This window comes from Podarcis liolepis (assembly GCF_965112155.1).
Source record: "Podarcis liolepis genome assembly, chromosome: 3".
Classification (NCBI taxonomy): domain Eukaryota; kingdom Metazoa; phylum Chordata; class Lepidosauria; order Squamata; family Lacertidae; genus Podarcis; species Podarcis liolepis.
In genome coordinates, this window is record NC_139557.1 from 5,127,478 (window position 1) to 5,140,540 (window position 13,063).

The 13,063-nt window shown below is 40.8% G+C and overlaps 1 protein-coding gene across 2 annotated transcripts in view; it reads left to right on the forward strand.

The window, feature by feature from the left end:
* The first annotated feature begins 12,336 nt into the window (after positions 1 to 12,336).
* LOC310703121 (cytochrome P450 2K1-like) overlaps positions 12,337 to 13,063 on the forward strand; it is a 42,668-nt gene continuing 41,941 nt past the window's right edge. Inside the window, exon 1 of one of the 2 annotated variants that reach the window (XM_083495204.1) lies at positions 12,337 to 12,602. In XM_083495204.1, coding sequence (XP_083351330.1) covers positions 12,420 to 12,602 — 183 coding nt within the window. In that variant the 5' untranslated portion in view covers positions 12,337 to 12,419. The remainder of the gene's footprint in view (positions 12,603 to 13,063) is intronic. The other variant, XM_083495203.1, reaches the window with a different exon arrangement.

Consider the following 13,063-nt stretch of genomic DNA (forward strand, 5'->3'; position numbering starts at 1 on the left):
AGTAGGGTCTTTGAACTTCTGGGAAAGCTGCAAGAGCAGAGTTCTGTTATGGCTACGAATCTGACAACCTTGAATTTTAAAATAAACAACTCTGCTGAAGTGGTGGACTTGACTCAAGAAGAACCTACAGCTGGGAAGGAAGATATATGTGCTGTTTTGGAGGAATGTGAAGAAGGAGCAGAAATGATGCAAGTGAAAAAGGACAACCAGAGGCCTCCAAGGTCAGGATATATGGAAGATAAAGTTCGGATGTCAAAAATTTGGTTTGAAATTGAAATTGAGAATGAAGAGTGGGGATTTTTCCCCATGGGGAGTCTGAAAGACTTATTGATTACAAATTTGGCGAAGGTGAAAATTGGATCGTTTGAGGCATTTGGGATATTGGCACTTGGAAAGAACAAGAAGCAAGATCTGAACTCTTCTTTTGAACACGGAGGACTGGTTGGAAAAAATTTGGACCCTTTTGGGTTGAAGATGCTCCGAGATTGGATGTTCAACATAAAGGACTGTCAACAAAACCGGCTGAAAGGGACTGAAAGAGATTTAAAGGCCTCGGACGTGATAGATCCAGGCTGAGAACTGTCAGATAGAAAGACATTTTTGGGGGGATCAAAACCGGGGGAGGGGGGGAGGAACTTTAGAATCCAAAGGGTTACAAGTATATGCTCTTATTTGTTAAGGATTTCTGCAAATATATATAATTGGGAATTTCGTGAAAGGGAATGTGGATCCATCTTAGAAAATGAGGTTGATGTGGGTATTAAAATAAGGTATAGAAATTTGAAAATGGTTAATGAAGATGATTTAAATAAAATATTAATAAGGGATTAATTTGGGTATAAAGAACTTGCTGGGCTAAATTTTGAATGGGGATGCAAGAGGGGGAGGTGGGGGAAGTCTGGGAAAGTGGTTAGGAAAATAAGATTTTGAAATTATACGTGTTTTTTGTGTGTAATGTTGATGTTTATGTTTTTGTGTGTTTGTCTTAAAAAATGAGAAAATCCTAATAAAAATTTTATTTTAAAAAAAAACAAAGTTGTTCAGCTTCTTTTAGAGAGGAAAGTTCCATTTCGGGGGTTAAGGCCAAGCTTGTTGAGCCTTTTTTATGGAGAAAATCTCCGTTATTAAGGGGGAAATGTCAGACTAAAGGGGAGATAGGATTAGTCATTCACCAAAAGAGCGCTATGGAAACAATTTGCCTCACAGCAAAAACTCCGTCTTCTGTTCCAGCGATCAGCTGAATATGGTGGGCAGGGAGAGGGGAAGGGCCAGCTGCTCTGAGGCAAAAACAAAGGAAAAGGAGCCAGCAATCGACCAGAACCTCCTGGGTATCGATCAGTTGATCCCGATCAACCTGTTGGTTATCCCTGGAATAAAACAACCATCTTCCATCTTCTCTCTGTATCTGAATGAACTTTCTCTGAGAGTCTGGCTTAGCTTAAGGCTTCCCTCATCAATGGAATTCTGACTGGTCATATGAAAAATGAAAATGGTGGAAATGTGTCAAATTCAAAATCAAAACTTCAATCTCCACAAGAGGAAAAACTCAAAACCTTCTCCACCCAGCTTCTGCTCTGAGAGGGAAGAGGGAGCTAATCCCTTTCACATTGGAGTCAGTGGAAGTCTCCATGGTCTCACCAGGAAATAGAAAAAATGCCCGCTTTGAATCTCTCTTCTCTCTTAAGAAAATCCAGCCACACCCACTATAATACTTCGATTTGTGTCTTCACTGGACCCCATAACCTTTGTAGGAATGGATTTAGGCACTATGAGAGGATGCACTGCTTAGTTATTATCCTTCCTTGCTCACATTCTTTTTTTTTTAAAAAAATAATATTTATTCATAGTTTCAGTGTAATAGAAAAAAAGAAAAAATAGAAAAAAACAACAACACTACAATACATAAAAAGAAGAAAAAGTGCAAAACATAAAAACCAATACAGCAATACAACAAAAAAAGAAAAAAAGGGGGGAAAAGACACAAATCCCAAATTTCATATCTTTAACTTCCATTTGCTTGTTTCATTGACCTCCTCACACCTGCCTTTTTGTATTCTAGTTTAATTAGTTATTTCAGCAAATTCTTTCCATCTTTCTCCATTTTTGTTAAATAATTTATCTTAACAATTTAACCTAATAATTAACTCAACAAATCCTTTCCATCTTTCCCCATATTCTGTTATTCAAATTACCTTAATTTATTTAACCTTATCTTACCATAAAGTACCTTAAAGCTTGAATCTTAATACTCAAATATACATAACTCCTAATATCATTTCTGCTAGAGTCATATAGTTTCATTCCAACATTTTCCTTAATATTCATTGATTTTAGGCTAATTCCCCAAATAAAAAAATTTCTTTATAAATTTTCTTCCAGTCTTCATCCAATGTCTCTTCTTCCTGGTCTCGGGTTGTGTCAGTCCTTACTGTCCATTCCATCTAGTCCATCAACCTGGAAGTCTAATGTCCGAGGCCCTTAAGTCTCTTCCATGTCCCTTCTGCAGATCTTCTTCTTCTTGTTTATACTTGCCCTTTTCCTTGTCATTTGTTGGTCTCTTTCTTAATTTCTTTCCTTTCTCATTGAGGAGTAGGTCTCTGGGGGGTTCCAACCCAAAATTGTCTCCATCTCCCTTCATCAATCCCACCCATTCCCCACAGCCTCACTCCCCACAGTCATCAATGCAATCCAAAAAATATTTATTTTTTTTTAAAGATATTTATTAAAGCTTTAAACAATAAAACAAACCTACCAATCAAACCAAAGAAGAAACAACATTATCACACTCAAAACAACACAGAAAAATACAGTAAAAGACATAGAAAAGATAAGAGATAAAAAAACCATAAGAAAAAAAAAATAAAAATCCAATTTTTTACTTATTATTTTCATAACCCTTCTTCCTGACTTCCTCACATCTCCCTTTTCTGCGTTCCTTTTTACACAATCATGTTCAGCAATATCTTACCCTCTTTCAAATCTTGGTCTATATTATACATTTCAACCCATTGTGTCTCCAATTTTTTCCCTTTATATCCTTTTGTTTACACAGTGTAATCTAATTTTTTCACCCTTGTCTTTCGAAACATTTGTTACATACTCCTTTTACCTATGTCACTGATGCCACATTGTCTTTATATCTTGCATCATTTTAGCATTCCAACATTTTAACATTCCAACATTTTACAGTGCTTTTGCAAGTAGTCTTTAAACTTCTTCCAGTCCTCTTCCACTAACTCTTCTCCCAGGTCTCGGATTCTGCCAGTCATTTCTGCCAATTCCATGTAGTCTATCACTTGCATCTGCCATTCTTCCAGAGTGGGCAAATCTTGTGTCTTCCAGTACTTTGCAATAAGTATTCTTGCTGCTGTTGTCGCATACATAAAGAAAGTTCTGTCCTTCTTTGGCACCATTTGGCCGACAATGCCCAAAAGGAAGGCCTCTGGTTTCTTAAGGAAGGTATATTTAAATAACTTTTTTAGTTCATTATAGATCATTTCCCAGAAGGCCTTAACCCTTGGGCACGTCCACCAAAGGTGAAAGAATGTTCCTTCAAGTTTCCTTACATTTCCAACATTTATTATCAGGCAAATGATATACTTTTGCAAGCTTGACTGGAGTCATGTACCACCTATATATCATTTTCATAATATTTTCTTTTAAGGCATTACATGCCATAAACCTCACACCGGTGGTCCATAACCGTTCCCAGTCAGCAAACATAATATTATGACCAATGTCTTGCGCCCATTTAATCATAGCTGATTTGACCGTTTCATCCTGAGTATTCCATTTTAACAGCAAGTTATACATTCTCGAGAGTACCTTAGTTTTAGGTTCTAACAGTTCTGTTTCTAATTTCAGTTTTTCCACCTGGAAGCCTACTTGTCTTGTCCATATTAAAAACTTCTCTAATTTGATAGTAATGTAGTCAGTCTCGCACTTTATCTTTTAATTTCTCAAAACTCTGCAATCTCAATGTGTCTCCATCTTGTTCTACTATCTCCCAATATTTCGGCCACTTGGCCTCCATATTGAGTTTTTTCAGAGCCTTAGCTTCCATAGGTGACAACCACCTCGGGGTCTTGTTCTCTAATAAATCTTTATATTTTGTCCAGACATTAAACACTGCTTTCCTGACAATATGGTTCTTGAATGTTTTATGAGCTTTAACCTTGTCGTACCACAGATATGCATGCCACCCAAACGCATTATTAAGCCCTTCCAAATCCAAAATGTCAGTGTTATCAAGAAGTAGCCAGTCTTTCAACCAGCAGAATGCTGCTGATTCATAGTACAACTTCATGTCTGGCAGGGCAAACCCCCCTCTTTCTTTAGCATCAGTCAATATTTTAAATTTTATTCTGGGCTTTTTGCCCTGCCAGACAAATTTAGAAATGTCTCTCTGCCACCCCCTGAAACAGTCCATCCTGTCAACAATCTGCAGAGTTTGAAACAAAAACAACATTTTTGGCAATACATTCATCTTTATAGCAGCAATTCGACCCAACAAGGAAAGCTTCAATTTTGACCAAATTTCTAAATCTTTTTTAACCCCTGACCAACATTTCTCATAGTTATCTTTAAATAGATTCAAATTTTTGGCCCTAGGTATTTCACTTTCTTCACCACATTTAAATCTGTCTCCTTATGAAACCTTTCTTTTTCCATTGTTGTCCATTTTTTCTCCAAAACCTTAGTTTTCTGCTTGTTTAATTTAAATCCTGCCACCTGACCAAATTCCTGAATCAGTTCTAAAACTCTTTTCGTACTAGATTCCGGCTCCTGTAATGTCAAAACCAGGTCATCTGCAAAGGCCTTAAGTTTATATTGTTTAGCTCCGACCTGAATTCCTTTAATCAACTGGTCCCTCCTAATCATGTTCAAGAGCACCTCCAGGACTGAAATAAATAGCAATGGAGAGATTGGGCAACCCTGTCGTGTTCCTTTTTCAATTTTAAACTCTTCTGACACCACATTGTTAACTATCAATTTTGCTTTTTGTTCTGAATAGATTGCATCTATACCATTTTCAAACCCCCGTCCCACTCCCATTCCCTTAAGATTTTTCTTCATAAAATTCCAAGAAATATTGGCAAAGGCCTTCTCCGCGTCAATAAAGATCAAAACTGCTCTTGTATTGATGTTCGTTTGTAATAACTCCAAAATATCAATAATGTTCCTTGTGTTATCAGACAAATGTCTGCCTGGGAGAAAGCCTTCCTGATCTTTGTGTATCACTTCATTTAACCCTCTTTTCAATCTGCTAGCTAAAATATCTGCAAAAATTTTGTAATCCACATTTAAAAGGGAAATGGGACGGTAGTTCTTAAGTTGTGTCTTTTCAGCTTCTGATTTTGGTATAAGAGTGATGAAAGCTTCTTTCCACGACTCCGGTGCCTTCATCCCATCCATAATCTCGTTACACACCTCCTTTAATGGTTGAATTAAATAGTCCTTCAAAGTCTTATAATATTTGGAGGTTAACCCGTCCGGCCCTGGAGATTTGCCCAGTTGCGTGTTCTGAATGGCACCTTCAATCTCCTGTTCCGTTATCTTATGATTCAATATTGTCTTGTTTTCTTGAGATAGTTCTTGTAGTCCATTGGTTCTTAAAAATTGGTCTATATCAGTCTCTTTCTGCGGCTCCTGAGTGTAAAGTTGTTTGAAGTATCTCTGGAAGCATTTTCTAATCTCCACAGGATTCTGGATGTCTCTCCCTTCAACCTCAAGATTAGTAACCGTATTCAGCTTCTGTCTTTTTTTCAACTGCTATGCCAGCAGTTTTCCACACTTATTAGCCGATTCAAAAGTCTTTTGTCTCATTTGTTTAATTTTCCATTCGACTTCCTGATTTATCAATTTCATATATTGTGCTTGATATAATTTAATTTCTCTCAGAATCTCCTGTGACTTTGGTTTCGATCTTAATTTTTTCTCTCCTTTTATTTTTTCCAAAATTCTGTCTTTTTTCTCATTTTGTGTTCTCTTTTTTATTGCATTCTGCTGTATCAGAAACCCCCTCATGACCACTTTGCTTGCGTCCCAGATTATTCTTTTTTCCACTGTAGTTTTCAAGTTTACTTCAAAGTAGTCCCGTAAGTTTTTTGGGGCCTTCTTAATAATCTCTTGGTCTCTTAATAAGGTGTCATTCATCTTCCATCTGAAGGAACCAGTTGAGATTAATCTCATTTCCATCTTTACTGCATTATGGTCGGAGCAGGTTTTTGGGCAGATTTCCACCTTTCTAGTCTTAGGTGCCAGTCCTCTAGTTATCCATATTTGGTCGATTCTTGTCCATGTCATTTTGGCTTCAGAGAAGAATGTCCCTTCTCTTCCTAGGGGTTTTTTTTATTCTCCAGATGTCAATCAGATCCATGTTGTCAGTTAGTTCAAAAAAAGTTTTTGGTAGCCTGCCCTCTTTAGTTATGCTTTGGCTTTGCGCTTTGTCCATATTCATGGATACCACTCCATTCATGTCACCCATCATAATGATGTTGTTGTAGTCCATATAATCCAGCAATGTCTCATGCAACTTCTTGTAAAATTCCGACTTCCCCTCATTTGGTGCATAAATTCCCAAAATCAAAAAAATTTCTCCTTGTATTTGAATTTCAATTGCCAAGATTCTTCCTTGTTCATCTTTAAAAAGAAATTTTGGTGATAGGCTTTCTTTTGCATAAATAACAACTCCTCTCTTCTTGACTCTATCAGATGAGATAAATTCTTGACCCAGTCTCTTATTAATTAAAACTTTCCTATGAAGCCTAATCACATGCGTTTCTTGTAGACAAATTAAGTCTAATTGCTCCTTTTTTAATAAGTGAAAAATCTTCTTCCTTTTCTCAGGGGAGTTAAAACCATGAATATTCCAACTTAATAGTTGCAGAGACATGTTGGAGTAGTTCTATTCTCCCTTTGGCGGTGGTATCACTTTCTCAGGCTCATCAGAACCCAAAGGTGTAGGTACAGAACCTAGTGGTCCAGGTCCTAAGGCTCTTACTTCACCTTCAGTCCCTTTCTGAAGGTCTTCTCCGTAGTCACTCAAAATTTTTTCCTTGTCTTCAGCTGTTTTGATTTTAACTTTCTTCCCCCTAAACGTAAGGGATAGTCCCTGGGGGAACTCCCATCTAAAGATGATTCTGTTGCTTCTCAATAGTTTCACCAAGTCTCCGTAATTAGATCTAAGTTCCAATAAGTGTTTTGGGATGTCCTTGTAGATTTCCACTTTAAGATCCTGAATTTCAAGGGTCTTTTGAAAATGTGCACTCAGTATCTTATCTCTTTCTACCTTCGTTCTGAGGGAGATCAGGCAGTCTCTAGACTTGACCTTTGTCCCTCCCTTTCCAAGTCTGAATGCACTTACAATTTTAAAATCTTTATCTTCTTCCAAAGACCAAAATTCTGCAAATTCTTTTGTCAAATATTTGATTAAATCTCCCTTTTCAAGTTCTGGAACTGACCTCAATCTCAAATTATTTTCCATACTTTTTAGTTCTACCATAGACAGATATGCCTGATGTTCACCAATCTGTTTACGCATGGGTTTTATTTCCTCTTGCACGGCCTCTGCTTTCTGTTTAGCCTCCTCAGCTATTTTACGATTCTCTGTGGTAGATTCCAACAGTTTCCCAATAACTTGTGCATTTAAACTCACTTGTTGAGTCAAGTTGTTGACACTAGCCGTGTTTTGGTCAATCTTAGATGATTGTTCAGTCACTTGCTTACTCATATTTAAAAACATATTTCAAGGTCTCTCCAAAGTTAGGACCCTCCTCAGCTCCAGACTCCCCCTGGCCCACTCCAACTTCAATCTTCAAAGACAGCGGCTTATACTCCTGTAGGGCCTCGGGTCTCTCCATTTGTATTATTTGAGGTGCAGCCGCATCCTCCTCCATTATCTTCTGCACTTGCCCAATCAATACAGGTTCCTGAGTTGGACCCTGGATGGTTTCTGTATCACTATTCACTAATTGTCCACAGTTATTGGCCACAACAGTCATCAAATCCATTTTCTCATTCATCAAATCCATCTTCTCGTGCATCTGTTCCAGCAAGGCACTTGTCTTGCATAAAGCAAGCACCCAATCTTCCTCCCAGCTCATCTTTAGTCAAGGTCAGAAAAGACTGGTCCCACGATCTTAATCTCACAGCTGTTGAGTCCTCAAGTAAACTGCAGCAACAATTTAACAAGTTCCCTCTAGGGGAGGCAATTTCTATTTGTATCCATTTTTTTAAGGCAAGTTCAACAAAGGAAAATTACTTTCATTTTTCAGATATTTTTCAGATATTTTGTTTCTTTAGAATGCAAAAGGCAACATTGGAATCAGTCTATTTCTCTTCTTTAGCTATCTGTCAAAATGTTCCAGTCAATGAAACTTTCCAACTATTTCTGTCTCTGACACCCCGTTCCCAGGTTAGAGACAGTGGAAGTTTATCCTTCTTCACTCCCTCTCCTGCAGGGGTTAAACAAAGTTCTTCCCCCTTTTCTCCTACTTCCAAGGGGGTTTCAGTAATTATAAATGAAGGAAATTAGACTTTTTTCACAGCTTTCCAGGCTTTAGCTTACAAAGTTTTTGCTTTAGTCTATATACAAAAAGCGGAAGGTGGACTTCCTGTTTTGAACCTTCCCGCTTCGATGCCAAATTAAGATATTTCTTGATCCAATTTTCCGTTTCTACTCACGGGTACTTGTTTTAAATCCAATTGTCCACAGGAAAAAGTCAGCGCACTCCGGCAATGGCTGTGCAGCTTCACTCCGTAAAAATAGCAATCAGTTCGCAGCACCGCACCACTCACCCCACTTTGCTCCGGCGCCCCAAAAAGGGGTTCCCGGTGAGTAGGGGGGCGCTCCTGGTGCCCTACTGAACCCCACGTTCCCAGGCTTCCTCCGCCTGGGATTTCTAGCGGGTCCCCACCTTCGCCGCAGAGGGAAGACCCAGTTTCTACGGAACCCGTTCCTCCGATCAGAGGAACTCCACCATTCACCAATGGCGCTGACCCGTAAATCCTCCTTTAGTGCTCACATTCTTGCATGTCATATGCTCTAATGTATACAAAGATATACCCTAATGCCTCCATGTTCAACAGTTTCAAGATGAAAATGAATAAAAACTATGCTAAAAAATATATATGTGTGTTTCAATGGGAGAAAGTAAAGGAAATACTGGACCCTTTCAAACTAAATGCTGTCGTACCTAATTGAAGTTGAATAATTTCATCTGCAAATGATTTCACAATGGGGCTCTCTACTCCCAGTCTAACAAACAAACTAACTTTACAGGTAATCCTGAGTGATGAGTTCACTGCCTTCAAGAGCATTTTAATCGGTTCTGGAAAGCATTAGTTTCTGCAAATAAGCACCACTCACTTGAATAAACATTAAAATGAAAGGCAAATAATCCATTGTACAGCTCTGAATAGTTGTGGAGAAGAAGAAAAATCAGAGGGATTGTTTAATGATTTGCTAGAAACATTATGTAACATAATATATGGGCTGTTCATTGCAGTTGGTAGTCACTGTTGTTGACCAAACTGCACTGAAGCTTTGTTGTTTTTGAAGAAGTCTTTTAGACAGTGTTAGCTTTTGGGTTGGCAGGTTTTCATATGGAGGTTTTTGCTTTTTTTCTGTTTGGCTCCAGAGGCCTTGGAGCTCTGCTCAGGGGTGGAGCAAGGGGGTGCAGTGAGGGCGGGCCACACCGGGTGACATCCTGAGTGAGGGTGACACTCTGCATGCGTATACCTGCCCGCGACTCCCAAGCCTACGCCTGTCGGGGCCGCTGGCAAAGCGGCAAAGCTCCCCCCTTCCCCCGGCTCACTGTAGGCTTGGGAGTCATGGGTGGGTTACCCCGTCATCCAGAACAGGCCTTGCTCCACAGATCGCCCGCTTGCCCGCTTGCTGCTTCGCTTCCTTCCTGCTCAGGCTGCTAGTGGAGGCAAGGGGCGGGCCAGGGAGGGGTGTCGGTGGGCCACGAAAAGTGCCCCCTCCCATCCACCCGCCAGCTGGTGGGCGGCCTCCTTCCCTCGCCCCTTCCTGCCTCTTCTGCACACACGGAGCAAGAGCCACCCCCTCGCGCCTGTAAAACAGGCTCTCTCTAACATTCCAGAGAAACCAAAAAGAAAAGTCACTGTTTTGAGCTCGTCTCTTTTATGGATAAAACGAATAGTTTTGGCTACAACCATTGGGGATTGCACCAGCAGGGTAGAAAAACGCCTTTGCAATGCTTTGTTCTGATGCATGGCGTCGCCTTTAATGAAATAATGTGCCCCCCCCCTCCCAGCCATGGTACGTTTGCATTGACGTATAGTAGTGGTTTTCTGAAATAAAACCAAAGGGCAATTCGCTGCTTGGCTGCAATTTTGCAAATACAGCTAAGGTCTTTGCTCTTTTGTAGTTCTCCCATTGCCAGGTAGATTTGATATCTGCGGGCCTCAATTTTGTTCTGTTCCTACGTTATGACTCTTCCACTACTGCTCCTGCAGAGTAGGGGACTTCATTCATGGAGATCCTGCCACGGTTTTTCTCTTCTTTTCTTAGAATAAGGCAGCAGCCAGCGGACCGGCTTTGTACTAAACGTTTTCTGAATATCTATTATAGTTGGTGAACAGTGAAGGGATCCTTCACTGCAGACATAGATGGAAACTGAATAACTATCAGAGGGTTCCAGTTACAGATAGGTAGCCGTGTTGGTCTGCCATAGTCAAAATAAAAAAATTCCTTCCAGTAGCACCTTAAAGACCAACTAAGTTAGTTCTTGGTATGAGCTTTCGTGTGCATGCACACGAAAGCTCATACCAAGAACTAACTTAGTTGGTCTTTAAGGTGCTACTGGAAGGAATTTTTTTATCAGAGGGTTGTGATTGTTCTCTCTCTCATTACAGTAATTCACAGTTTTAATAAAATAATGCCATATCAATCTGAATTGGAGCTTTTGATTAAGAGTGCAGATGCACTTATCACTTTTTAAGCCTGGGTCTTCCACGATTTCAAAACAAAACCCCAGAGAATTCTCTACCTCCAAGAAAAAAAAAACCCCTCCAACAAAACAGATATCTAAATATGAGTAACACATGTGCATTTATTTTGAAAATAATTGTCAGAGAACTCTTTGCTGCTAGTTACATGAAGTTTGCACCCTGCACGTCTCGAGCCGAGAGAGGGGGCGAGGAGCCGTGGCTGTGCCCTTGCCCCCCAACATGCACGCGATTCAGGCCGAGCGCTGCACCCCATTTGGGATCGGGGCTGGCAGGCAAGGCTAGGTGCAGTGTTGGAGCTGACTGAGGCCCCTGGCCATGTGCAGTCTACCTGAACAGTGGGTAGGGGGCTACTGCAGATCCAACCCATGTAAACAGTACACTGCATAATTGCACAACAATCAGCAGGTAAGAGGCGCTCATTAAAAGCCATTCCTCAGCTGCTCGATGGTGTTTCTGCAGGGGAATTCCAGATGAAGGACCCTCCCACCAGCCGCTCCCTGCCTTAGCCCAGCCTCTGGCCAAGTGAGCATGCAAGGCTGGAACGTTTCCTCTAACTTGAACGAGCCCAACCCCCTGCAATGTAGGAATCTCAGCTAAAGCATCCAGGACAGATGGCCACCCAACCTCTCCATAAAACCCTCCAGGGAAGGAGAGTACGCCCCCTTCCGAGGGAGACTGTTCCACTGAGGAATAGATTTCACCACCAGAAAGTTCTTACTTCATACACATTTAAAAAAGGATTTTGAACCTCCTGCAATGCAGGGCATTGGGCCAGGAGCAGAGCAAGGGCGTTGCGGAAAGTTTTTTGTCACTCTCCCCACCCATGAATCCCAAGCTGACAGCGAGTGGCCCCAGCAAAGTGGTGAAGCTCCCCCCCTTTCCCCGGGCTTGCTACTCCTCTGGTTCTGCTGAGATGTCAGTGGGATGCTCCCAGCCACAGCAGGGTCGAGGCCACTGGGGGGGGGCTGGGGCTCTGCGCAGCCTCCTTGGTTGTCATGCTGGGAAACCCTGGTTACCCCCTAGTCATGGTTGTGGCGGCAGCCGTGGTGGTAGTGGTGGGACCAGCCAGGCAGCGCCATTGGTGCCTGTGGTCATCAGAGGCTCCATCCTGCTGTGGCGCTTGCCATCTTGCCTCTCCAGAAGTCCATACTGCTGCACTTTCAGAAATCCATCCCTGAATGCAGTTCAATGATCACTCCAAAGAATTTCAACATACTGCTGCCCTTTACTCCCCTTATAACAGATTAATTTTACACATAATCTGGGTGACAGGTCTGCAGCCAAGTTCAAGAGAGTTTAATAATGGTTTAATGATTAGCTTGAGACAGTACCTAGCATAATATATATGCTGCTCACTGCAGTTGCAGGACATTGTCCTCAACCAAACTGCACTGTAGCTTTCATTATAACCACTGCAAAAAAAAATTGCTTGCTGAAACAAAATGGATTGGATGGAGCCGATTCCAGCGTTGTTCCTCTTTATCCTTATGGTTTACTTTGTTTTGAAACTGGGCACTTTCGGGAACAAGAGCTCCCAAAATCTTCCACCAGGACCAAGGCCTTTACCTCTCATTGGGAATCTCCACATCATGGATCTGAAGAGGCCTCACAGAACCATGTTAAAGGTAAAGATTGCAGTTCTTCCCATGGCAAGGCTGAAGGGTACTGGGGCAGCCCAGTCAGATGAGCGGAGTAGAAAATTATTATTATTATTAATATCAATAATAGAATACATTTTGTTCTTTTAGCGCCTATAAATCTCATCTCCCCTTTGTGTGCTACAGAACTGCCTCTTAACTTTCCCAATCTTAGGACCTAGTTGCATTTTATAATTGGTAATTTGAACAAGGTGTCTGGTGTCTAATCCCGTTTGACTCTGCCTCCATTTTCAAGGGTGCAAAAGTGCCAATACAAACCTTGCCTAGCCCAGCCTCCTCCTTCAGCCTATCTTTCTAAACTAGATTTGAGAGGTGCCATTAAAGATATAATCACTTTTATCCTCACAATTGCCTAATTTGTTCTGGTTTTCTGATTATTCCCAGCAAATATTTGTGCTGCCACAACTGAATAATAATAATAATTTATT